The sequence below is a fragment of the Rhinatrema bivittatum genome, chromosome 8 (genome assembly GCF_901001135.1).
Source record: "Rhinatrema bivittatum chromosome 8, aRhiBiv1.1, whole genome shotgun sequence".
Lineage (NCBI taxonomy): Eukaryota > Metazoa > Chordata > Amphibia > Gymnophiona > Rhinatrematidae > Rhinatrema > Rhinatrema bivittatum.
Window position 1 is genome coordinate 48,504,564 of NC_042622.1, and position 25,564 is coordinate 48,530,127.

The 25,564-nt window shown below is 47.3% G+C and overlaps 1 protein-coding gene across 8 annotated transcripts in view; it reads right to left on the reverse strand.

The window, feature by feature from the left end:
- LPIN3 (lipin 3) overlaps window positions 1–25,564 on the reverse strand; it is a 159,729-nt gene that overhangs the window by 65,899 nt on the left and 68,266 nt on the right. For all 8 annotated transcript variants that reach the window (XR_003858164.1, XR_003858165.1, XR_003858166.1 and 5 more), the window contains exons 8-12: window positions 14,970–15,069; window positions 12,923–13,104; window positions 10,759–10,852; window positions 9,560–9,629; window positions 6,635–6,727 (exon numbers count right to left, since the gene is read on the reverse strand). Coding sequence is in view for 5 of the 8 variants with exons in the window: in XM_029612227.1 (XP_029468087.1) it covers window positions 6,635–6,727; window positions 9,560–9,629; window positions 10,759–10,852; window positions 12,923–13,104; window positions 14,970–15,069 (539 nt within the window). In the remaining 3 variants the exon portion in view is untranslated. The remainder of the gene's footprint in view (window positions 1–6,634; window positions 6,728–9,559; window positions 9,630–10,758; window positions 10,853–12,922; window positions 13,105–14,969; window positions 15,070–25,564) is intronic.

Here is a 25,564-nt window from a genome sequence, read left to right on the forward strand (position 1 = left end):
ACTCTTGGTCTGACCCAGTATGGCATGTTCTTATGTTCTTATCAATTACTGTTGAGATTACTTACCTGATAATCTCCTTTTCCTTAGTGTAGACAGATGGACTCAGAACGAATGGGTATAGTATCCGCATGCTAGCAGTTGGAGACGGTTCTGACGTCAGCAAGGGCGTATATATACCCCCACAGGAAGCGTAGCAACTTAGTAATCTTCCTTGCAAAAGCTGTTATGGATGTGTGTACTGACGCTCAGTGAAAAGTGAAACAGGATTCCCCTGACCGATTGATAGTAGCTGGAGACCGCCAGCATTCCCAACCGGAAGGCGTTGACACCTGGTAGAGTGTACGCTCTTATGGAAACAGATGACATGGCTTACCTTGAATCGGTGAAACCCATGTACACAGGCAGCTGGGCGGGATGCTGAGTCCATCTGTCTACACTAAGGAAAAGGAGATTATCAGGTAAGTAATCTCAACATTTCCTGGCGTGTAGCCAGATGGACTCAGAACGAATGGGATGTACAAAAGCTTTACTCCCAGCCTGGGTGGGAGGCTGCCTGAGGACCATGTAGTACCGCCCTCGCAAATGCGGAGTCCTCCCTAGCCTGGACATCCAGACGGTAGAACCTGGAGAAGGTATGGAGGGAGGACCATGTCGCCGCTTTACATATTTCTGCAGGCGACAGCATCCTGTATTCCGCCCAAGATGCTGCTTGTGCTCTGGTAGAATGAGCCTTGACTTGTAGAGGCGGAGACTTCCCAGCCTCCACATAAGCTGCTCTGATAACTTCTTTAATCCAGCGGGCGATGGTGGGCCGAGAGGCCGCTTCCCCTTGTCATTTCCCGCTGTGCAGGACGAACAGATGGTCTGTCTTTCGTAGTTCTTGTGTCACTTCCAGATATCTAGGCAGCAGTCTGCCTATGTCGAGATGGCATAGCAAACGTCCTTCTTCAGATTTCTTCAAACCTGCCGTGGTAGGCAAGGATATAGTCTGATTAAGGTGAAACTGTGAAACCACTTTAGGTAAGAAGGAGGGAACCGTGCGAAGATGGATAGCCTCTGGGGTGATTCTCAGAAAGGGATCACGGCAGGACAGTGCTTGTAGCTCTGAGATGCGGCGTGCTGAACATACAGCCAGCAAGAACACCATCTTCAAGGTTAGAGAACGGAGAGACAGGCCCCGAAGGGGTCTGAAGGTGGATCCCGCGAGGAAATCCAAAACAAGGTTGAGGTTCCATAAGGGCACTGGCCACTTCAGTGGCGGACGAATATGCTTGACTCCTTGCAGGAAGCGAGAAACATCTGGGTGCTTGGCGAAAGTCTTGCCATCCCTCCTGGGACCATAGCAAGACAGCGCAGCCACCTGGACCTTGATGGAGCTGAGGGAGAGACCCTTCTGAAGTCCATCCTGCAGGAAATCCAACACAATAGGGATTGTGGTTGCATGTGGGTTGGTGCCATGAGTGTCGCACCATGCTTCAAATACTCTCCAGATCCTTACATAGGTGAGGGATGTGGAAAACTTGCGAGCTTGGAGGAGTGTATCTATCACGGGCTCCAAGTAACCTCTTTTCTTCAGTCTAGCCCTCTCAATGGCCAGACCGTAAGAGAGAATTGAGCTGGATCCTCGTGGATGATGGGACCTTGACGTAGAAGGTCCCGGAGAGGAGGCAGGGGAAGGGGCTCCCCTGCCAGTAGTCTTCTCATGTCCGCGTACCAGGGTCTTCTTGGCCAGTCTGATGCCACTAGAAGAACTAGGCCCCGGTGTTTCTGAATCTTGTGGATGATGGCACCCAGCAGAGGCCACGGAGGAAAGGCGCATAGCAGAGTTCCTGGAGGCCACGGCTGAACCAGGGCATCAATTCCGTGGGAGAATGGATCGCGCTTGCGGCTGAAGTATCTGGGTACTTGAGCATTGGACTTGTCCGCCAGTAAATCCATGTCCGGAATCCCCCAGTGATCCACAATCATCTGGAAGGCTGTGGGTGACAGCTGCCACTCTCCCGGATTTAGACGTTCTCTGCTGAGGAAGTCTGCCGTGGTGTTGTTCTTCCCGGCAATGTGGACGGCGGAGATGTCCTGAAGATTCGCCTCTGCCCAAACCATCAGTGGGGCGATCTCCAGAGATACTTGTCGGCTTCTGGTTCCGCCCTGACGGTTGATGTATGCCACCGTGGTAGCGTTGTCTGACATCACTCTGACTGCTCTGTTCTTCAGTTTGTGAGCAAATCGAAGGCATGCCAATCGGACTGCCCGAGCCTCTAGACGGTTGATGTTCCACGCTGACTCTTCTCCGCGCCACCGCCCTTGTGCGGAGAGTCCTTCGCAGTGTGCTCCCCAGCCGCTCAGGCTGGCATCTGTGGTGAGCAGGGTCCACGTGGGAGAGGACATCCTCGACCCCTTGCTCATGTGGTCGGACTGCAGCCACCACCATAACTGTGTCCGGACTCTGGCAAGCAGAGGTAGGTGCGTGGAATAGTTCCATAGACGAGGGCTCCAGCGAGAGAGCAGGGAGTGTTGTAGAGGTCTCATATGGGCCCTTGCCCAAGGTACCACTTCCAGGGTGGATGACATGAGACCAAGAACCTGCAGATAATCCCAAGCTATGGGCCAACTGGCTCCCATCAAGTACTGGATACGCGTCTGAAGTTTCAACCTTCGCTTGGTAGTGAGACTGTGTCTGCCTGCGTGTCAAACTGTACTCCCAGGTATTCCAGTGACTGGGAAGGCTGTAGGCAACTCTTGCTGAGGTTGATTACCCAGCCCAAGCTTTCCAGAAGGGCGATCACTCTGTTGGTTGTCCGATGGCTCTCCTCTCGTGATTTCGCCCTGATCAGCCAATCGTCTAGGTAGGGATGGACCAGAATTCCTTCCCGCCTGAGGGCCGCTGCTACCAAGACAACCACCTAGGTGAAGGTCCGCGGTGACGTGGCCAATCCGAATGGCAGAGCCCGGAATTGGAAGTGGTGACCCAAAACCTTGAAGCGTAGGTAGCGCTGATGATCTGGATGGATCGGGATATGCAGGTAGGCTTCCAACAAGTCTAATGCAGTGAGGAATTCTCCTGGCTGTACTGCAGTCTTGACGGAGCGCAGAGTTTCCATGCGAAACCTCGGGACCCGTAAGTATCGACTGACGGACTTGAGGTCCAGGACAGGCCGAAAGGTGCCCCCTTTCTTGGGTACCATGAAATAAATGGAATAGTGTCCAGAATTCACTTCCCAGGCAGGTACTGGGATGATAGCGTTCAAGGACAGGAGCCTCGCTAAGGTAGCTTCCAATGCTGCCTTCTTGTGTATGGGTCATGACGATTCCACAAACTTGTCTGGAAGGAGATGATGAAAGTCCAGATAATATCCCTCTCGGATAATGGCGAGGACCCACTGGTCCGACGTGATCTCGACCCATCTGGGGTAGAAAAGGGTTAACCTGCCCCCTATGGCTCCATCCCCCAGATGGATCGGCGGATTCTCATTGGGAGGCGCTGCCGGGACCTGAGCCCGGGCCTGCTCCCCTCTTGTGCTGCTTGGTCCGAAAGGACTGATTCCGGGCCTGAGTACGAGGTGCCTGGTAGCGACTCCTGTATGGAACAAAGTGCTGTGAACTCCTGCCCCTGGAGGGCCTTGGAAAGGCGCGCTGGCCCCTTCTGAACCGATCTTCCGGCAGTCTAGGCACTGGAGAGGCACCCCATGTACTGGCCAGTTTATCAAGGTCGCTGCCAAATAGGAAAAAGCCCTTAAAGGGCAATCTGGTGAGGCATGTCTTTGAAGCCGCATCAGCTGACCATCTCCGGATCCAGAGATGCCTCCTGGCGGCTACGGAGGATGAGATCCCCTTAGCTGTTGTCCGGACTAGGTCTGATGCAGCATCCGTGAGGAACGAAAGAGCTGACTCCATGTCAGCTGCTGGACCGTTGTTCCTAACCTGTGACAAACAGGCACGCGTCACCACTGTGCAGCAGATCGCGATCCGCAAAGATAGAGCTGCCACCTCAAAGGTCTGTTTCAGAATGGCGTCCAGTCGCCGGTCATGTGGCTCCTTGAGGGCCATCCCCCCTTCAACTGGAATGGTAGTGCGCTTGACCACAGCGCTAATCAAGGCGTCCACCTGAAGGCACGCCAGCAGGTCCTGGATAGCCGGTGCCAGTAGGTACTTGCCCGTCAGGGCCCGGCCCCCTTTGAAGGAAGCCGCTGGTGCCGCCCATCCTAAATCTATCAGTTGTTGTGCTGCTTGCAAGAATGGAAAATGGCGGGCTGTAGGACGAAGACCTTCCAGCAGGGGGTTCTGCGCAGAGGGTACCGTAGCGCTGGGACCTGTAATATCCAACTCCGCCAGACAATGAGACACCAGGTCGGAGAGATCCTCCTTAGGGAAGAACTGCCTCATGGTTCTATATGGCTCAATCCCTGGGGGAAGCTCCCCCTCGTCCGGGAGTTCAGACTTGTCCGGTGAAACCTCCTGGTCCAACTGATCTGGACTGTCCAGCGGCGGAAGGCCCCGCTCACGATAAGGGCGTGAGGGTCCAGGAACAGGAGCCGCCACCGCAGCAGCCGCTGCAGTCGCAGCCACCGCAGGAACCGCAGAAACAGCAGGAACAACAGGAACAACAGGAACAACAGGGCCTGGACGTGAAGCCATTTGCATCTGTACAAAGGCATGAATCCCCTTAAAGAGATCCACCCAGGAAATTGAAGCAGCCTCTAATCGCCGGGGTACAAGATCCCCCGGGAGTCCCGATTGGTCGAGACTGACCGCTAAATCCGGGGTAGCCCCTGGGGAACTATCAGCAAATCGTGGCTGAGACTGGTCCTGGCCCGAGGGGTCCCACGGCCTCCTCACATTGGGCACATAGGGAGTCTGGCTCTTCACTGTGCGTGGCTCGAAGCTGGCATGCAGAGCAGAGGCCGAGGGCTTTAATGCCGGAGGCAGGCGGCGCGGCCGCTGAGGCGATCTGTTCCATTGAAAAGTAAGCGCTGAATGAAAAGCGGCAACAATATACGCTTAATATAACAGGCGCACAATAATAATATGCGGCAGCAATATGCGCTTAATACAACAGGCGCTCAATAATAATAAGCGGCAGCTATATACGCTTAAAAGAACAGGCGCTTAAGAATCATAATAATATGCGGTAGCTATATAAACAAGCGCTCAGCCATATGCAATATGCTCTCAGCAATAGGCGGTTAGCAATACACGCTCAATGGCATTCAATAGGCTCTCAGCAATAAGCGGTTAGCAATACACGCTCAATGGCATTCAATAGGCTCTCAGCAATAAGCGGTTAGCAATGAACGCTCAATGGTATGCAATATGCTCTCAGTAATAAGCGGTTAGCAATACACGCTCAATGGCATTCAATAGGCTCTTAGCAATAAGCGGTTAGCAATACACGCTCAATGGCATTCAATAGGCTCTCAGCAATAAGCGGTTAGCAATACACGCTCAATGGCATTCAATAGGCTCTTAGCAATAAGCGGTTAGCAATGAACGCTCAATGGTATGCAATATGCTCTCAGTAATAAGGCAATATACGCACAAGAAGGAATATAATATGCGCTTAGTCATAGAGCTGCGCCTATTACGGGCGCTCAATACCTGAACAAGGTCCACAAAATGGCGCCCTCCACGGCGTGCCACGCCGCCGATCCTCTGTTCCTCGGAGACCAGAAATAAGAGATGTACGCCTTACCTGATCCTCGGCGGTCTCCGGCTGCGGGGGGAGAGGGCAAGTACCTTCACCGCCGCGTTTGAGGATATGCACCCGCTGCCTCGTCCATGCCGGGACCGAGGCGCCTCGTATGCCTCACCCGAACCTCGCCCGGGGGCTATGTCCCTGCCGCGATTCGGCCACCGGACCGAGGACTTAAACCTCCGGGGGATCACGGAAATCACCCCGGGAAACTCTACTGGGGGAGGGACCTTAGGGTATCACCGCAGGAGTGCGGGGCTCGATGTTGTATTTGAAAGAAAGTAGAAAGTAGAAAATAGAAAGTAGATTTGGAAAACACGCTCAGCGAGCGTGCAGGCTCGCCAAACTGCTTTGGAGACGGAAATTACTAAGTTGCTACGCTTCCTGTGGGGGTATATATCCGCCCGTGCTGACGTCAGATCCGTCTCCAGCTGCTAGCACGCGGATACTATACCCATTCGTTCTGAGTCCATCTGGCTACATGCCAGGAAATGCGCTATTTATCTCGAATATTCCCACTAAAGCATCACAGTCCTGCCCTATACTACCTACTATTGCTATTCATTCTTTGGGCATATCCTCAGCTAAAACCTATGCACTGAGTAACATTTTGAAGTACAATTCCTTTGGGACACCACGGAGACCAGGGAACTGCCTTGACTCTGGAATCCAGAGATGGGTGTTTATAATGGAAGCACAGCTCTGAGACGGAATAGCTACGCTCCACCATCTTTCAGACAGCTTTGGGGAGGAGCCGAGTTAAGCAGAGCTAACCCAGACTGAGCATCTTTGCACTGCCCAGATCCAGGGCTATCTGTGGAGTACAGGAAAACGAGGCTTCTGGTGAGGAGAGAGAGTCTTGCCCCAGCTCTTTTATCTTTTGGGTAAAATCTCTCCTCTCAATAGAGTTGCCTAAGCTCCAGCAAAACCCAGGCGTGGACATACCTCCTTGATGGCAAAATCTTTCCTCCGCCAGGAAAACCACCACCGGCCACTTTTCTTCGGCATCTTCTCCTTGACCAGCTTGTCAATGGTGATCTGCAGGAAAGATGGGATGCAACTGAGGACGTAGTCTACAGCGTGCCAAAATTCAAAAAGGAATATATAGACTGACACACAAAAAGCCAAGCACCCCATAGCCCTCCACTCACAGCAGAAAAGTTATTCTGTCAAGCTGTAGCTCTGATAAAAGAGCAACTTTCCTCCTGAAGCAGCTCTCATGTAAGTTACTGAACTATTATCCGATTATGTGGGAACCTGTCAGTAACATTAGGCAGGTTGCCAAAAGTGGATGAATGAAGGTTTAACCACATAAGGGTAGTTCTGAGTATGTTTATGTTATTTATTTAGCTTGCACCTTTTCATTGGTAGCGCAAGGCAAGTTACATTCCAATAGGTATGTCCTTGTCCCTAGAGCAGTGGTTCTCAACCTTTTTCTGGCCGGGACACACCTGACAGATGGTTCTCACATGCGTGACACACTGAACATGTGACCATCACGGGGCTAAATGTAAACATGCACTCTGCATCCACAGGACTCCCCTCAACCCTCAGCAATGAGTGCAGAGCAGATCTAGGGCAATACCCGTACAGCTCGCCATACAAAAAAGTTATTCTGGTTCTGATGACATCGCAGTAAAAGCAAAACAAACTCCCTTTACTACCAGGCAAAATAGCCTTCCTTATGAAAAGACAGTAATTTACCACTAATGCATGTCCTATTGAGAAAACACAACAAATAAGATTGATACACATGCCTACATGCTAGTAAAATACCTCACCTCTGTCACACACCCAGAACTGACCTTCACAAAGTACAGAAAAACCACAAATTATAAATATGGAGACAGAAACTGGAATGGAAAACCTAAAAAGCCACTCTGCATGCAGTGCAAACCTGGAGAATTGGAAAGAGAAATATAGCACCTAACAGACTCCCAGGATTTGCAATAATGCACACAAACTAACCCGCACAAAGTTACACCTGTATTATGGAACACAGACAAACAGTAACAACCCTATCTAAGAAATACAACTATTAAACCAGGCCCTAAACACCAATACACCTCCTATTAGGAAAACAGAATAAGCCAAGCTGCTATAGAGCCCCACACAGAAATAATTGTAAAGTTATACTAAAAATGTTACAAAACAGCTGCTGAACAGAATATCCAACAATTAAAAACTCATAAAAATTATTAAAACATGTCCAAATATCAATAAATATTTCAAAACAGCAGACATCACATAATACCCAATAATTAAAATGGCAGTCAATCAAGAAAAATAAATTTAAAAAGCCACCTTTCCTCTCCAGCAACTCTCCTACTCCTTTCCCTTCCAGGCCAATAGCACTCACCAGATGCAGCAAGGGCTGCTGAAGCTCTGTCCTCACAGTCCTCTTCCTTAGAAAGGAGGGAAGGAAGGAGGGAAAGACAGACAGACAGACAGACACACCCACACACCCACCCACACCCACGATCAGTCTTAGTCTCTCTCACACCAGTCATCTCCCTAACCAGTCTCTCTCTCAATCACACTCGTGCTCTCTTATATACAAGCTCTCAATCACACACAAATGCTCTCGCACCCATTCACACCAGCTCTCACCCAGGTTTCCATTCACACCCACACACCCAAGCTCTCACCCACAGACATAAGCTCTCACCCAATCATCTATTCACACCCACACACACAAACTCACCAAAAACTTCTTCTGCCTTCACTGCAGGGATGGGCTCCAGCTCTGCCGCAGCTTTACTTCAGCGGGCCTTCTTTTTTTCGCCGCCACGGCAATGGGCTCCCATGGTGGCCTCAGTCAGGGTCGGGTTTTCCTCTTCACCGCCACGGGGATGAGCTACCATGGCAGCCTTGCTTCGTCGAGGTTCAACACTGCCATTCCTCCCACCCCACCCCCGGGCTATGCAATGCCTGCCTCACCGGCCAATCAAAGGCTTCCTCCCTTCTTCCTACTCCCTCTGGCAGGTAGAAGGGAGGAGGCTTCTGATTGGCCTACACGGGGGCAGGCAGAATGATGGAGGCTTCCCACTGGGCAGTGGGAGTAGGAAGAAAGGAGGCTTCCAATTGGCCTGCGGGGGCTGGAAAAAGGGAGAAGGAAAGTACAACGGGGCACTGGGACACCGGGAGAGGCGACACACTGGTTGAGAAGCGCTGCTCTAGAGGAGAGGACTTAATCTCAGGGCCTCATGGATACAGAATGGGAGGAAAGCCTTAGTAAATCAGGCCCTTAAATTTGTAACATAGGCAATGGTGAAGTGACTTGCCCAAGATCACAAGGCGCGGCAGAGGGATTTGAATCCTCGTTTCCCTGGTTCCTAGCCTGCTCCTCTAGCCACTTGGCTATTCCTCCACTCCCTTGGTGCACAATGGATGGGAGAAGCTTGGCTGGCTCCCTGAAGTTTTACTATGAAGTGTCATTTGTCAGTGAGAAGCCTTTGTCTGCCCCACTCAAACTGAGAATAAGCTAAGGCAGCAACCAGCCTTACTATAAATCAAAGTAGTAAAGATAAATCAGAGGTTAAGATTATGACAGCGCTGAACTGGGAGTAAGGCGACATCCCAGGACACAAGGCCAAATTCTCCCCAACCCTGACACTTTGACCGTGGGCAAGTCACATTACCTCACTGTGTCTCAGTTTACCCAACAATAACTGGGCTACCACCACCACCCCACCGGAAGCTTTCATGGAGCGTGAACTGCTGGAATGTGTTCCAGGACATTCGCGCCATAAGAGGCTGCAAAGTCTGTTTTTGGAATGTTAAACTGGAAAAGCACAGAGAGATTCTGTTTGGACTGAAGACAACTAAATAACAATAACGTAGACATTTTGATTTAGGAATCAACAATACCTTAGGTAGGTTCCTCTGAAAGGCCTGCAAGGAAAGAATCATAGGAGCAGCCACCGCCCAATTATAATACCTAAAACATAAGGCAGAGGATAGGAAGCTGATGCAATATTATGGTGGTGAAACTTGTCAATGGTTTATAGCCATGAATTCAGATTAATTGGGGGGGGGGGGGGGGGGGGGGCTAATGATGGCACTGGAAATTAATGGAGAGGAGAGGACAATGGTAATCACTTTGAAAGGAGGCAGAGTTTAAAAAGCAAATAGTTTTCGGTTTCTGGGGGTAGTCCACCAATGGCTCAGCCACACACAGCTTGACGCTGAGGAGCTGAAGCTATTCAGTGGCTTATGATACGGTTCATAACCCACGAATCTACGCTAGTGTGTAGCTTTAGCAGATCTGAGGAAGGACATATAGAAGCCCGAAATTAAATTTTGTTTTAAATTCCCATCTCATCATCCTGCTTTTTCCATTAAATAAAAGGAAAGCCAGTCATTTTCAGAATGTCTTGTGGTACGACTGTCTCAAAATCAAAGTGACCAGGGGTCAGTTAGAAGGTCTGGAGAACTGGCAGCTGGGGGATAGAAGGAGTATAATATTGGCAAGGGCTTGGCAGCCACAGCAAGTCATAAGAGAAGTGCCAGTATAGTGCACAGGCACGTTAAATTCTAGGGAGCTGGCAGGTATGAGACAGGACGCGAATAGTCAGGTCAGATAAAGGTGACCTCAGATGCATTAGCCGGGTACAGGGGACAGGACGTGGGAGGCCTGGAGACAGGTAACAGGCTTGTCTTTTCATTACTTGGAAGATCCTTGGGATGTGTAATCCAGAGGGCAAAGAGATTTCCTAAAATCCAAGCCCAAGGTTCACAGCCCCCAAGCGGGAAGGCAGGGCCCACCTGGGAGCGGGACTCAGCCCGTGACTGTAGGGCTCCGGAAGCAGTGCACAGCTCTGAGCCAAGGACTGTTGCTCAGAGACTGGGTCAGCGAAATGGGAGAGGATATGAGAATGGGAGGGGGGGGGGGGGGCGCGCAGAATCCCCAGGTAGTTCTGAATGAAGGCTCGTGACCCCTTAGTCTAACAGAGGCCCAATTGATTTAGGAGGAAACTTGCCAGACCAAAAGAAGCAGGAAAAAAAAAACAAAAACAAAAAAAAACTTCAGATCCTCAGTAGACGAGAGGAGCGAGCAAGTCACTCACTTCTTATTAATTCGGACAACGAGATTTGGGTCCTCGAGGAGGGCTGGATTTGATGCAAGCATGTTGTACGTCAACTTGTGCTCCTTAAACTTCTCTGAAATGTAAAGGGAAGGAACAGTCAGAGGCCCCTAGAGAAGAAGAAGGTTCTGGGTAGCAGGGAGGCGCCGAGAAAGGGGGCATCCCATAATCTGCACTGCACCGACACCTGTAGCTAGAGAACAGATATTTTAAAAAATGAGAATATATTCCTAGTAAATTATTATTTTTTACACACTGCATCAAGCTAGAATACATGACTTTTTCGTCGCATCACTGAATTGCTTTACTACAGGATAAACCCTAGGTTCAATGATTCGGTAGCCAGAATAACCCTGGCCACTTTTGCTGCCTCCCTTCCATCTCACCATTGTCACTAGTGCAGGTTGGCACCCGGTCTCCCTCCCTCTCCACCTCTCCCCCTGCTGCTAGTGCAGATTTGTCTCCTCACCTCACTACTACCACTAATGCATATAGGTAACCTTTCTCTTCCTCCTCTCCCATTGCCTATGCCACTGAAGGCTACCTCCACTACCACCACTAGACTGCCTTTATCCTTCCCTGCTGGTTCCTCCCCTCCCTGCTGCTGTTGCTAAGGCAGGCCCACCTCTCCTCCTCCCCCTCCACTGCCTTCACCAGTGCTTCACCTTCTGCTTACCTCCCCCCGCACCAGTAATGCGGACTGCCCCCTCTCTGCCCACCAGTTGCTGCCAGGGGTTGAACCGGTTTCCTCCCAGCACTCTCAACCACAGCTCTCATGATGGGCAAGAGTCGTGGGGATGGGAAGGTTAGTGCGGGGGATGGGGAAGAGATGTGAGAAACAGGAAGGGAGCATCTCATTTACATGCACAGCCTTCATTACAACCCGTAGGAGGCGCCTGCTTTGGTTGCACGCACTGAAAAAAAAACCAAACCATATGCGCTGACAACTAGCACCAATCTCACCGCTGGTCTTATTACACCAGCCCCATAGTTTGGGTTCTCCTACTAGCTCAGCTCAGGAAGCTGCTCCTTTAACTCAGCAGAGTCCCTGGTTGGGAGCCAGAAAGCTGCAGGTTCAACTCTTGAGATCCCCAGCTGGAGAAAGAGGTGGTGGTTCAGCAAGCATGGAACCTGCACGCTATTGATAAAGAGGCCGATATTAAAAAAAAAAAAACCCACAACACTGAGCATCTAAATTTAGGCCCCTGAGTTAGGCGCCTAGCACTGCACATCGGCACAGGATGCCTAATTTTGTTCCCCCCAATCTGATCTTGCCCACGTTTTAGGCATCTAAATTGTTCAAATTGTTAAATTCGGATTCCTGTCCCTGGTCCATTACGCTATTAAAAATTTGTGAACCATCTCATCAATTGAGATCATCGAGTGGAGTTTTACTAGATGTGCCCTCGACTTGCCACTACAAGAGACTCTGCTTTTTCCACTTGCGGCACCCATTTTCTGGAATTCCTTGCCTATGGAATTCTGGACAGCTGATTGTGTCAAGAAATTTAGACTTCTTTTAAAAAGCGTTTTGTTAAAATGGGCATTTTATTAAGAACTGCAGCTTTGACTTTCATAATGTAGTATCGTACGAGATTATTTTATGGCAATTTGAGTTTTGTGTGTTTTTGTTGTATAGTTTTTATGTCTTTTATAAATTTATTATTATGAATGTTTTTAAATTTTTGTACATCACTTAGGCCTTATTTGTGTTAATCGATTAATACATTTGACAAATGAAAAAATTAAGGAAGTTTTCAGTTTCCCATATCTGGCCATCTAACTCATTAAGTTAGGCGCCTAGGACTTCTGAATATTGGCCTCACACAGTTATGTTGTCTTTGATTTTATATTAAAACTACTTTCTGTGTTGTCTTACATCCGCCTTCAATTCGTTCATTGTCCCTGTCTCGTTTGTCTCATCCCTACACGCTGTCACATGCTCCTTGCACGCTCCCTGATCCTGCATCTCACGAGTTTCTACCAGCACTTTCCATCTCTTACTCTGGCTGCCTCTTACTCCTTCCCTTAGAACTAGATGCGAGGGTACAGCCTGAGGCTGGGCAGTACTGCATCGGGAGAGGGTTGATTAGATAGGCCTCGTGACCCTTATCCGCTATCATTTTCAGCTTCACTTGTTTCTTACTGTGCTGGATCTCTCCTCTGTCTCCCAGGCCGCCGCACAGGGACACCTTGACTTTGTCTCCCAGTTGAGAGATGGGGTCAGACAGGAATTCCAAGCCGCTGTCATTCGTGATGTTTCCGAGCAGATGGGCAGGAGAGCCTGTGCTGGCATCAAGCAAGGGTTTGTCTGGTGGGGCGAAATCACTGCCAAAGCAAAAAGACACAGGAATCACTGAGACATACAACATCTGCTAGCTGCTAGGGGGCAGCCCTTGCCAAATCTCCTTTTCTACCCGTCTTGGGCTGCAGAGGTGCCTCTTCAGAGAGGGCCACACACACACACAGGCCAATGCAATATTGGCGTGTTAAATGGGCGCTCACGACAGAGTGCCTGCTCTCTTGACGCGCGCCGATCCACCTCTCCCAGGTTCCTGATTTAATATTTAAATGGGCTGCTGCGGGAAAAAGGAGGCGCTAGGGGAAATTTTGCATTCCTGGCGCTTCCTCTGCATCGGGCGCCGGGGAGAGATGGCTGTCAGTGGGTTAGGGAAATGGATGCTCAGTTTTATGGAGCGACCGTTTTCCTAACCTGTGCACAGGCGCTTGTTTCCCTAAACTGACCTCCGGCACACTTTTTTTTTTTTTTTTTAACTGCTCTCTTTTTTTCGGTGCCTCTAACTTAATATCACCACAATATTTTAAGTTGGAGGAGCTATAGAAAAGCAGTATTTTCTGCTTTTCTGTAAACTTTTGAGAGTAAAAATATGCACGTCAGGCACACATTTTTTTTTTTTTTTTTTGCATTGGGGGAAATAGCTAATAGCCTCATCCACATGAATTTCCATGTGCTGAGTGCTGTGTGGACACGCATTTTGGATGCACTAATGCCCTTACTGCATGAGGGGGTATGGACGCGCGTCCAAGTGCCTGTAGAGCCGTGCGCTCAGCCGAGTGCACTATATTGCATCAACCTGACAGACAGGAAGAGCTGGGCATAAGGTGAGGGGTGGATAAAGGGGAGAACAAGCCTTGGGAGAAAGTGGACAAGGAAACTGTTCTAAAGAATGATTTTGAAGCAGGGAATAGCTCAGTTATACTGTGGCTTAGGTCTCTCAAGTCACAACAGACTAATCTTATAAACCTGATTAAGGTGGAGAGCAGGAGACATTTTTCTATATCAAATGAAGTTTTGCATATTTTAAAGTTATTATTTGGGTGTTCAAAAGTAGCAACTTTTGTGTTTTTTTTCGTTTTAACCCAGCAGTTTCTCCCTGGTTCCTTTGGGCTGTCAGCTGAACTGGAAGTAGGGCTGGGAGCTGGCACCAGGAGCCTTCATTTGCAACAACCCAGTGATGTGCCCACTATGGTGAATCCTCAGCCAGGAGTCCTGCAATCATGGGCCCAGAACCCAGCCACTAGGTGTCGCCATTGCAATCGAATGACGACGACTCCTCTTCCCCCACGGGCTGTGAATTCTGCCTCTATGGCATCCCCAATGCTGGTCAGCCTCAGGGAACAGAAGAGCTCAGCTGGGAACGCTACCAAGTTCCTTCCGCCAAGCAATGCACAGCACACACATGAAGCCACCAGCTTATTTTTAAAAAGAGTTTTTTGACTATCAGAACTTGTATACTGTTCCATCTACTCATTTATTTTGATTAAAAAGCACTCTTTAGCGAGCATGTCATTGGCAGTTCCTATGTTGTGGAATAATTTACCTTTAGCAATACGTCAGGAAGAAAACTACTTAAGGTTTAGGAAGAAATTCAAGGCTTTCTTCTTTGCTAGGACATAAGCAGACTCCATGATTATGTAAATACTAGTAATATTGATAGTGTAATTTATATATATTTTTGTACTGTATCCTTAATTGTTGTTTTGTTATTGTTTTATGATTATATGTAATAGATAATGCATGTGTAAATTGTAATCCCCACTGAAAAAATGGAAACGGTAAAATCTAAAATGGAATACATAAATAAATAGATAGACAGATAAATGCATGCCTAAGTAAGACCAAAGGGATAGTATAAACTTCTGGGATCCAGGCAAAGAGCCCTCCTCCATACCTTTTCGGGAAATAAAGCGAAATCTCTTCGGCTCTTAATTTTTTGATGTCATCAAGGTAGATGTCGGAGGGACCCAGGTGCTGGCTCCTCTTCATGGTCACTTAACACAACAAAACAAAACACTTAAATATTTCAAGTTCAGTGTAGCCAGTTGAAGACAGGTATATATTGAGAGGGACTGTGACCCAGCCAGGACTAGGACAGGTCGTGACCTCTGCCTTCATACCGAAAGCACAGCTGAGCCAAACGTTACACCACCAGCTCCCTACTTCACTTCAAAACAGCTGGTTCCAAGGAAGTGGAGATGATTAGCGGCTGCCGTTTGTGGGGTGAGCGTGTGGCCAGGGCCGGAGGAACCACTAGGCGAGCTAGGCCTGTGCCTAGGGCGCCAAGACTTAGGGGGCGCCGCGGCAGGCAGCAGAATTTTGAAAGGGCAAAAAATGCCCTTTCAAAATTCTGCCTGCCCTCGACTCGCCCTGCCTTCCCGTGCCACCCTCCTGAACCCCCCCAGTGGTCCAGCGGAGGGCCCGGGAGCGATCTGCCGCTCCCGGGGCCTCGGCTGCTAGTAAGCAAAATGGCACCGTGACCTTTAGCCCCTACCATGCGACAGGGGCCAACCAATGGCACCGGTAGCCCCTAAAGGCCACCGGTGCCATTTTGGTTAGTGGCAGCTGAGGCTCCAGGAGCGGTATTGCTCCCAGGCCCTCCGCTGGACCACCAGGGGGGCATCGGGAGGCAGGGCGAGTCGGGGGCTGGCTGGCTGCCTTCCGCGGCACCCAAGTCTCAGCGCCTGGTCTCCGGCTGCGCCGATCTTCCTTTCTTCGGCCACGTGATCAGCTAGACCAGCTGCACTGAACTTCTTTCTGTGTGTGTGTGAGAAAGGAATGGTGGTGTATATGTGAGAAAGGAATCTGCCAGTTTAAAAAAATGAAATGTGATAATAATATACCTCAACCTTTGTGCTGGTAGCGCAACTTTTGAAAAGTTGGATGAAAGATGAAATTACTGAATTTTAAGCATCCCTCTTCTGGAAAATAAAATTTAACAAAGTGGGTATAGACAAATACAAAAGCAAAATAAAATTAAAGTATTTAAAATGTTCATCAGCAAAATCACAAATTTAAGATACTGATGCCAGGTTGGGTTTGGGTTTTTAAGCATAATTTAAGCATGAAGACTAGAATAGTTCCAATCTGAAATGGTTTTGCTTTTTTTTACGCCTTTAGAAAATGTATATTTTTAAAGGGAAGCTGACTAAGGATGTCTTTCTGTTCCGTATCTCCCACATGAGTAATCACATGAGTTTAAAGAAAGACACTTGCTTTATTGCCTGAAAGCGTAAAACAAGAGAAGCTGTACTGTGTGGGTGGCTGTCCTTTGGGAGGACAGAACCTGAAGGAAGGGTGTCATTTCGCCTTCTGATAGGAACGTGGTTTTCTTATTTAACGGTTGGGAGCATCACTTTCACTTTTAGTAAAAGTGAAAAATGCTGCAAGTCTGAAAGCAAGGTGCTTCTATGAGAGTGTAATGTGTATGTGAGTCAGGGAGGGTGCTTGTGTGTGTCAATGTATGTGTGCGAGAGAGATGGAGCATGTTTTTGGCTGGCTTGTGGTTGTGAGAGAGGGCATGTGTGTGATTGAAAGCCTGTGTGTAAGTAAGAGAGAGCGAGAGCATTGTGTGATTGAAAGCAGAACTGCTGGACAGGGTAAAGTAAAGGTGGCTTTTTAAGTTCATTTTTCTTGATTGACTACCATTTTAATTATTGGGTAGTGTGTCATATGTCTGCTGTTTGAAATATTTTATTGGTGTTTGGTAAAGCTTTCAGAATTTGCATTAGTAATTATTAATATTCTATTCATCAGCTGTTTTGAAATTATTTTATTAGTATGATTTTATAATTATGATTAATGATTTATTTATACTAAGACAAAAAAGTATTTATTTATACTAAGAAAAAAGTATTTATTTATACTAAGAAAAAAACTAAGACAAAATGAGGCTAAATGGCGCAAAAACCCAGGAACCAACACCCTTTCAATCTACAAATCATCTCTGCACCAATACAAATCAAGCACCCTAAGATCCAAGAGGGACTATTACGCCTCGAAGATACATGACCTGGTATTCGATGCCAAAGCCCTCTTCAGCTATGTAGCCAACCTCACACAATTAAACCAACCAGAGATTCCACATGACCAAGCTCAATCGAAAGCGGAAGAATTAGCTCTATTCTTCAGCAACAAAATCAACACTCTTCTATCTCAGCTCCCCACTAACCATACTGTTCCACTAACCACTCGTCAACCCTCAATCAACTACACTCAGTTAGAAGAACTTGACACAACTTCATCCATGGAGATCCAAGGAATTCTAAGGAAAATGAAACCTTCCTCCCACCCTTCAGATCACATCCCAGCTAAACTACTACTATCAATTCCAGATTCTATCGCCAAAACACTGGCAGATATCATAAACTGCTCCCTCACTCAAGGACTCTACCCGGACAACCTCAAACTAGCCTCACTCAAACCCCTTCTCAAAAAACCAAATCTGGACCCAAACGATCCTAACAACTTTAGACCTATAGCCAACCTCCCCTTCATAGCCAAGATAATGGAAAAATTGGTAAACTCCCGACTCTCAAACTACCTTGAAGACAATAACCTACTTTTCCCATCACAATACGGATTCCGTAAAACCTTAAGCACGGAAGCCCTTCTCATCTCTATGACCGACCACATCATCCTAGGCTTAGACAAAGGACAATCCTTCCTTCTGATCCTACTCGACCTTTCGTCTGCATTTGACACGGTCAATCACTCTCTTCTCATCAACCAACTAACAGCCATAGGTATCTCGGGCACCGCCCTATCTTGGTTTAGAACCTTCCTCAGCAACAGAGGATATAAGGTTAAGATTCATAACAAAGAATCCTCTCTTCACCCTGCGTCAGTAGGAGTCCCTCAGGGCTCATCCCTGTCTCCTACCTTGTTTAACATTTATCTGTTACCTTTATGTAAACTTCTCACTGACCTCAATCTCAAACACTTCCTCTACGCTGACGATATTCAGGTCCTGATCCCCATCAAGGAGTCACTCGCAAAAACACTGTCTCACTGGGAAACCTGCCTCCAAAATATCAAACAGCTTCTCACAAGTCTCAACCTTATACTAAATTCTTCAAAAACGGAACTTCTACTCATCACACCAGAAAACAGCTCCCTCACACCCACTCATCCAGCCTTACCAAATACTACACAAGTGAGAGACCTAGGAGTTCTAATTGACAATCACCTAAACCTGAAAGCGAACATCAACAAAACCACCAGAGACTGCTTTTATAAGCTCCAAGTGCTGAAAAGAATACGGCCTCTCTTCCACACACATGACTTCAGAACGATTCTACAATCAATCATTTTCGCAAAGCTGGACTATTGTAACTCCATCATGCTTGGTCTCCCTTCTTCACACACCAAACCATTGCAAATGGTCCAAAATGCCTCCGCCCGTATACTCACTAACACCAGGAGAAGAGAACACATAACCCCTATCCTGATGGGCCTCCACTGGCTGCCTATCCACTTCAGAATAATCTACAAGACCATTCTCACCATTTTCAAAAACATCCATCAATTAGCCCCAATCGATCTCCATATCCCCCTCCGATTACACTACTCAACAAGACCGACAAGAGATGCTTACAAAGGATCTCTTCAAGTACCTCCAGCCAAAACTACCAGACACATCACGCTTAGAGATCGGGCCTTCTCCACAGCTGGTCCAACTTTATGGAACGCCATTCCCCCGGATCTTAGAATGGAACCCAGCATCTCAACATTCAAGAAAAGACTCAAGACGTGGCTGTTCACGCAGGCCTTTCCTAACTCCAACATTACTTAACCTCCTCCAATCAACATTCTTCGCTAGTAATAGCATTAATAGCCAATCAACATTCTTCGCTAGTATTAGCATTAATAGCCACCTCTTATAATGTTATTATATATATATATATATATATATATAATTATTTGATCTTCATTTTCCTTCTTACTCCTAGTTATTGATTCCCTGTTACATGTAACTGCTTTTCTGCACCATTGTTCAAATTGTAAAGTTTATTGCACCCCTGTTTCTTGTGAACCAGCATGATGGGACTACTGTCTTGAATGTTGGTATATAAAAAAACTTAAATAAATAAAATAAATAAATATATATCTTGATTTTATTGATTTGTTTCATGAGGAATGGTGACATTTTTGTTTTTCCATTGTTGCACTATATAGAGAGTCTGGCATGATGCGTTTTACAGTTCAGTTTTTGTCTGCACATTTCTATTTATACTTTATGTGGCTTTATTCTGTATTTGGTGAGGGTTTGTGTTCTGTATGCAAAGACTGAGATGAAGCATTCTTTTAATATGAGGTTTCTCTGTAGGAATCTGTAGTAGCTTAGCCTGTTCTGTTTTCCTGATAGGTGTATTGGTATTTTAGATTCTGGTGTAATATTTTTGGTATTCTTTTTCATAGGTGGGGTTGTTATTCTTTGAGTGTTGGCAGATAGTATTGTGTTGATATGGGAGGACCATGCCGAAATATATCATAATAGGTATGATGCCTTATGAATTCCAAGATGCAAAGTTTTCTTGTTGGCATCACAACAACTTGTATATTAATTGTACCTCAGAATGTCATTTTTCATGTAAAATATGTTATAAATGCATAATTTAAAATTGTGTAAGGGGAGAGGGCGCCAGACTGCAAGGTTTGCCTAGGGTGCCTAATACCCTGGCACCAGCCCTGCGCGTGGTGTGTGATGACAGACATGTTTCTGTGTGAAATGAGGCCCATACAGAGAGTCAGCCGGTGAGCAGAAAAGTTGTCCAATTAACATTACCCCCGATATGCCAGTAAATGTTCCTCTAACTAAACCCCTCTAAAGTTATGCAGGTTACCCGAGGACAGCAATTTCCCCGGGCATACTTATCTGCTTACGTTTATCCAGGTAGCACTGAATATCAGCGGTACCTGGATAACATTTTACCCCTCTCCCCGGCCCTTGCCTCTTGTTATTCAGGTAAAGTTTCACTAGCCAGAGGGGCGTGAATTTAAAAAATGTCAAGAGTTGTCCGGGTAACTCCGAGTTACCCGGGCAAGCCCTGTGAATATCGACCTCAATATTTTTATACATCTTCGGTGGGACCTATAATTAAGGCAAAATTATAATAAAAAAACGTAAACATTGGTTGAGAGCTGGAATCCAATCTGGATATTTCGATCAGCGACATTGAAAGACGGGTTACTCTGTTAGTACAGTGCTCTTGCACCAGACAGATAACAAAAATAAACCCTGGCATTATCACCTTCTGACTGGTGGGCCAGACAGACAAAAAAAATGCAAACGATGTGGATGAAGGCAGATTAGAACGTACCATGTAATACAAGAGACTGCTGGATATGAAAATTAGGGGAGGGAGGAGGGGCTTTAGTACAGAGGTTAGTCAGGTTACTGTTATATTTAAGGATTAATAGTTACAAGTTATATGTAAACCGATACGATGTGCAAACGGTTGTCGGTATATAAAAACCGTTAAATAAATAAATAACTGTCCTCCTGAGTTGCTCTATAATTTGCCTTGTCATCAGACCTTCATGGGTTTGTATGAATTCTATATTCTACTAACGCGAGGGTGGGCACTTGCTTTTCTTATACTGGGTAAAGGCGTTCAATTTATTTTGCACTGTAATCTGCCATTAACTGGACTATTTCCCTGTAAAAACAGAATATAAATTCTAAATTAAATAAAAAATATATATTTGTGTTTATTTATTTTAATCAGGAGGTCCTCTTGCTTGGCAATGTTCATAATGAAATTGTATTTCCTATGGAGGGGGCTGACGGGAGGTTGCCGGTCATCAAACCTCCTCCCTGCCTCCCATACGCATATAGGGGCAGATTTTCAAAGCCCTACACGCGCTGTGCCTATTTTCAAACGGCCCGGTAGCACCCATATGTCCCTGGGCTTGAAAAAAGGGGTGGGGCCAGAGGCCTCCGTAGCCGCTGGGCCAGGGGATTGCATGCCGGCACGCGCAACCTATGCCTGCCCAGAGGCAGGCACAACTTATAAAATAAAGGTTGGGGGGGTGGTGGAAGGAAAGTCCCCTCTGAGGCCGCTCCGATTTCAGAGCGACCTTGGAGGGAACGGGGAAAGCCAGCAGGGCTCCCCAAGGGCTCGGCACGCACAAGGTGCACCCCCTTGCGCGCGCAGACCCTGGATTTTATAACAGGCGCGCAGCTGTGTGCGCATGTTATAAAATCGGGCGTACATTTGTGCGCGCCGGGTTGGGCGCACAAATGTACGCCCGCGCGTAGATATTAAAATCCGGCACATATTGCACAGGTTTCCAGCATCAGCCAAAAGGCAAAGATATTCTACTAATGGACAGATTACTTTCAAAATGTTTGTGGAGGGGGCTAAAACCTAGAACTCCATTAAGGTGGTCGAAAAAGGACTGGGGCCAAGGGGGTCTTGGTTTACCGGTTTTAAGCCTTCGGAGAACAGTTAGGGACTGGATATATGGCACTTCAGATTATGCTAATTAGGGTGCGTGAAATTGAGTGCGACAGCTCCTATGTCTCTGAGCTATGGGCTCCATGCTGGGGTAATAAATTGTCTTCCGAAACACGGAATAGTTCATTGGTGTTTCCACTGTGATCAGGCTGATAAAGCATTATCTGAGTGAAGTTTACACTTCCACTGGTACCTCTGTCAAACGCAGCTGTGGAAGAGCCAGGAGCAGGTGAGTTTAAACCTCGCTCTCAGCTGGCGTTGGTTTAGGTATCGTGGAGTGGGATGGAGGTAAGGGAACGATTTTCCTGATCTTTATGACAAGGGAGAAGGGGGGCAAACTGCGAACCGCAAAGTTTAAACAAATGCAGGAGAGGTTGGGGCATGGAGGGAGCACCGCCCGACAGGACTATCTATTGCATTAGGTAAGGGGAGGGGAAAGACTAGGCCTCAGGCCCTTTTATTTCTTTTTCTTTGCTTTCTGTCAGCAATATCCAGATAAGTAGCAAATTATCCAGCCCCTCAAGGCCAGGAAACTAAAAAACTTAAATGGCTGTATTATTTTACTGTATTAAAACATAGCCATTTAGGATTTCTAGTTATGCTGCTACATGTAACCGGAGAACTTCAGTTAAGTATATTCAGCAGGACGAGTTATCCAACTAACTTTAGCTGGATAACTGGTTCACTAACCAGCCTACTGAATATGGCCCCCATCATGATCAAGGCATTCCTGATGTTATCCTTTTTCTCTACACATTGTCATATCTGAGCCACACTTAACTATTTATCAGACAGACTAAATGCCTGATTAAATAAAACCCATCTTCAATTGTTTCCTAAAATGCTTAGTACATGTTATTAAGCAAAGAATTCCAAAGGAGGGGCTCTGCTATTGAAAATAACATAGTTCGGGATTCAGAAAATCAAATTAAGCCTATAGAGGGGAGCTCTAGGAAATTTTGCCCAGAGGATCTTAAAAGATCAGAGTGGTTTATAAATCTTCAGTATTGTATTCAAACAAAATTGGGAAATCTTTGTCTAATGCTTTGTAAAAATCTAAGTCAAAGTTTTCAATTTTATCCGCCATTGGATCGGCAACTAATATAGTGCACAATGTGTTGCTGTGATATGTTCTGTAAGGTCAGCACCTCCTCTCACACTACGTGGGAGGCAGCACTTTCAGCTGTCTGGAATGCTTTGAGGATGGTTTATGGCAGGCCCAAAAGTAACGAATTACAATAATCCAGTCGGGATATTACCAAGGCCTACAGAGTTGTCCTGAAATCAGCAGTAGCCAGAATCAGTTTAATTTTGTGCTAAATACACAGTTTGCAGAAGGTAATCTTTCACCGCTGCCCTTACATGTGGGTGCATTGAAAGGGCAGGGTCAAGTACCACTCCCAGGTTCTGCACAGTCTTCAAACTGAAAAAAGGGTGAAGTCTCAGGCAATGGGAACTTTGCAAGAACCATTAATTCAAATTTATTTATTTTTTTTTTTTATAACATTAGTTCCAATTTGTTCTTAGTCATCAACCAACTGATGACGGACAAAAGTGAAGACCTTCCCATGAAGGCCCCCTTTTAAATAATTAGATACCCTCCTATCTGGAATGTACCTAAGTATTAGATTCATAAGAAAATTATTCCTTACCTGCTAATTTTCGTTCCTGTAGTACTCAGGATCAGTCCAGACTGTGGGTTATGCTCCCATTCCAGCAGGTGGAGTCAGAATCAAAAGCTCGAGGGGAGGTCCTATATGACCTCACACCTTGTGCCTCAATCCTCAGTAACTAGACTTGCAAAGCCAAAGAGAAGAGACGGAGGAATCAAGAATAACACTTATTCAACAAGAATGAACGAAGATTAAAAAACTGATAAAACAACTCCAACATGGAACTTGTAAATCAAACTGTGAAACAATGAGCCCTGGAGCCCCAGGGCTAAATTAGGAGAAGAAAAGGAGTAGACTTAGAGAGCAGAGGCTTATCCCCGAATAAATCCCAATCACCAGGGAGGGTGTCTGGACTGATCCTGAGTACTACAGGAACGAAAATTAGCAGGTAAGGAATAATTTTCTTTTCCCTGTACGTACTAGGATCAGTCCAGACTGTGGGATGTACCAAAGCTTCCCTACTCCGGGTGGGCCGATAACAGCCCTGCTCTCAAAACACTATCACCAAAGGATCCGAAACCCGGAGCACGAACATCCAGACGATAGTGTCGAGAGAAAGTATGTAAAGACTTCCAGGTGGCCGCTCTACAAATCTCTTGAGAGGACACGGACGAACTTTCTGCCCACGAAGCAGCTTGCGCCCTAAGGGAGTGTGCCTTAACTCCTACAGGCGGAGTGCGCCCCTTTCCTATATATGCAGCAGCAATTGCCCCCTTGAGCCATCGGGCGATGGTTGTCTTAGAAGCCATGTGACCCCTTCTGGGGCCAGACCATAGAACAAAAAGATGATCTGAAAGACGGAAGTCATTAGTGGATGCCAAGTACTGCATTAGACATCTCTTTACATCCAGACTACGGAGCTGTCTGGAATCTGACGGTAAGAAGGAAGGGAGTTCTACCGACTGATTCAAATGGAAAGAAGAAACCACCTTTGGGAGAAAAGAAGGTACCGTCCGTATGGAAACTCCGTCATCAGAAAAACGGAGATAAGGTTCTCGGCAAGACAAAGCTTGAAGTTCCGAGATACGTCTCGCGGAACTTATGGCCACCAGAAAAGTAGTCTTTAAGGTGAGGTCTTTGATGGTGGCCCTCCGTAAAGGCTCAAATGGAGGACCTCCGAGAGCCTCGAGCACCAAGTTAAGACTCCAAGACGGACAGGGTGATCTGGAAGGAGGTTTCAGATGACGTACACCCCTGAGAAAACGAAGAATATCTGGGTGAGAGTACAGCGACGAGAGAGAACCAGACTGTAACAATGCTCCCAACGCCGATACCTGCACTCGAAGGGAGTTATAGGCAAGACCCATCTCAAGTCCGGTCTGGAGGAAAGCTTAAATCTGGTTCACTGAGGCGTGACCCGGAGAAATGGAACGGGTCACACACCAATCCTCAAAAACCTTCCATATCCGCACATAGGTAATGGAGGTGGAAGACTTTCTAGCCCGCAATAAGGTGGAAATTACCGCTTCTGGATATCCTTGACGCCTCAGCTTGCGCCTCTCAAAAGCCAGGCCGCAAGACAGAAGCGATCTGCCCTCTCTAAAAATATGGGCCCCTGCTTTAGAAGTCGAGGAATGTGTCCGAGACGATTTGGTCCCTCGCGAGCTAGATGAAGAAGATCCGCGAACCACGGTCTCCTTGGCCACTCTGGAGCTACCAGAATTACCGGTCCTGGGTGATTCTCTATCCGACGGAGTACTCTCCCCACCAATTATAAATATAAAGGAGGACCTTTTTGGGCCACGGAAGTACCAGGGCATCTACGCCCTCCACACCGTGCTCCCGCCTGCGACTGAAGAAGCGCGGAGCCTTTGCGTTTTTGGCAGTGGCCATGAGGTCCACGTGAGGACGACCCCAACACCTCTCTATCAGAAACATCGCTTCCCTGGATCCAGACATTGACGGCTGAGAAAATCCGCCTGTACGTTGTCTATACCTGCAATGTGCGAGGCCGCTAAGCGAATTAAGTGTCGCTCCGCCCACTGCATTAGCTTTTCCGCTTCCCACGCGACCAGACGACTCCTTGTGCCTCCCTGACGGTTGATGTACGATACTGCAGTTGCATTGTCCGAGAGGATCCTGACTGCTCGCCGACGAACCAGCGGAAGGAATCCCTGTAGAGCAAGACGTATTGCCCTTGTCTCTAATCGGTTGATGGACCACTGTTTCTGTTCCTTCGTCCAAATGCCTTGGATGGAACTCGATTGACATACCGCCCCCCATCCTGAGAGGCTGGCATCTGTAGTAACCATCAACCAGTCCGGCGTTTCCAAAGAAACTCCTCGAGCCAAGGAGCGAGGATCCAGCCACCAACGTAGACTGAGTCTCGCCGCTGGGGGAATTGGCAGAATCGC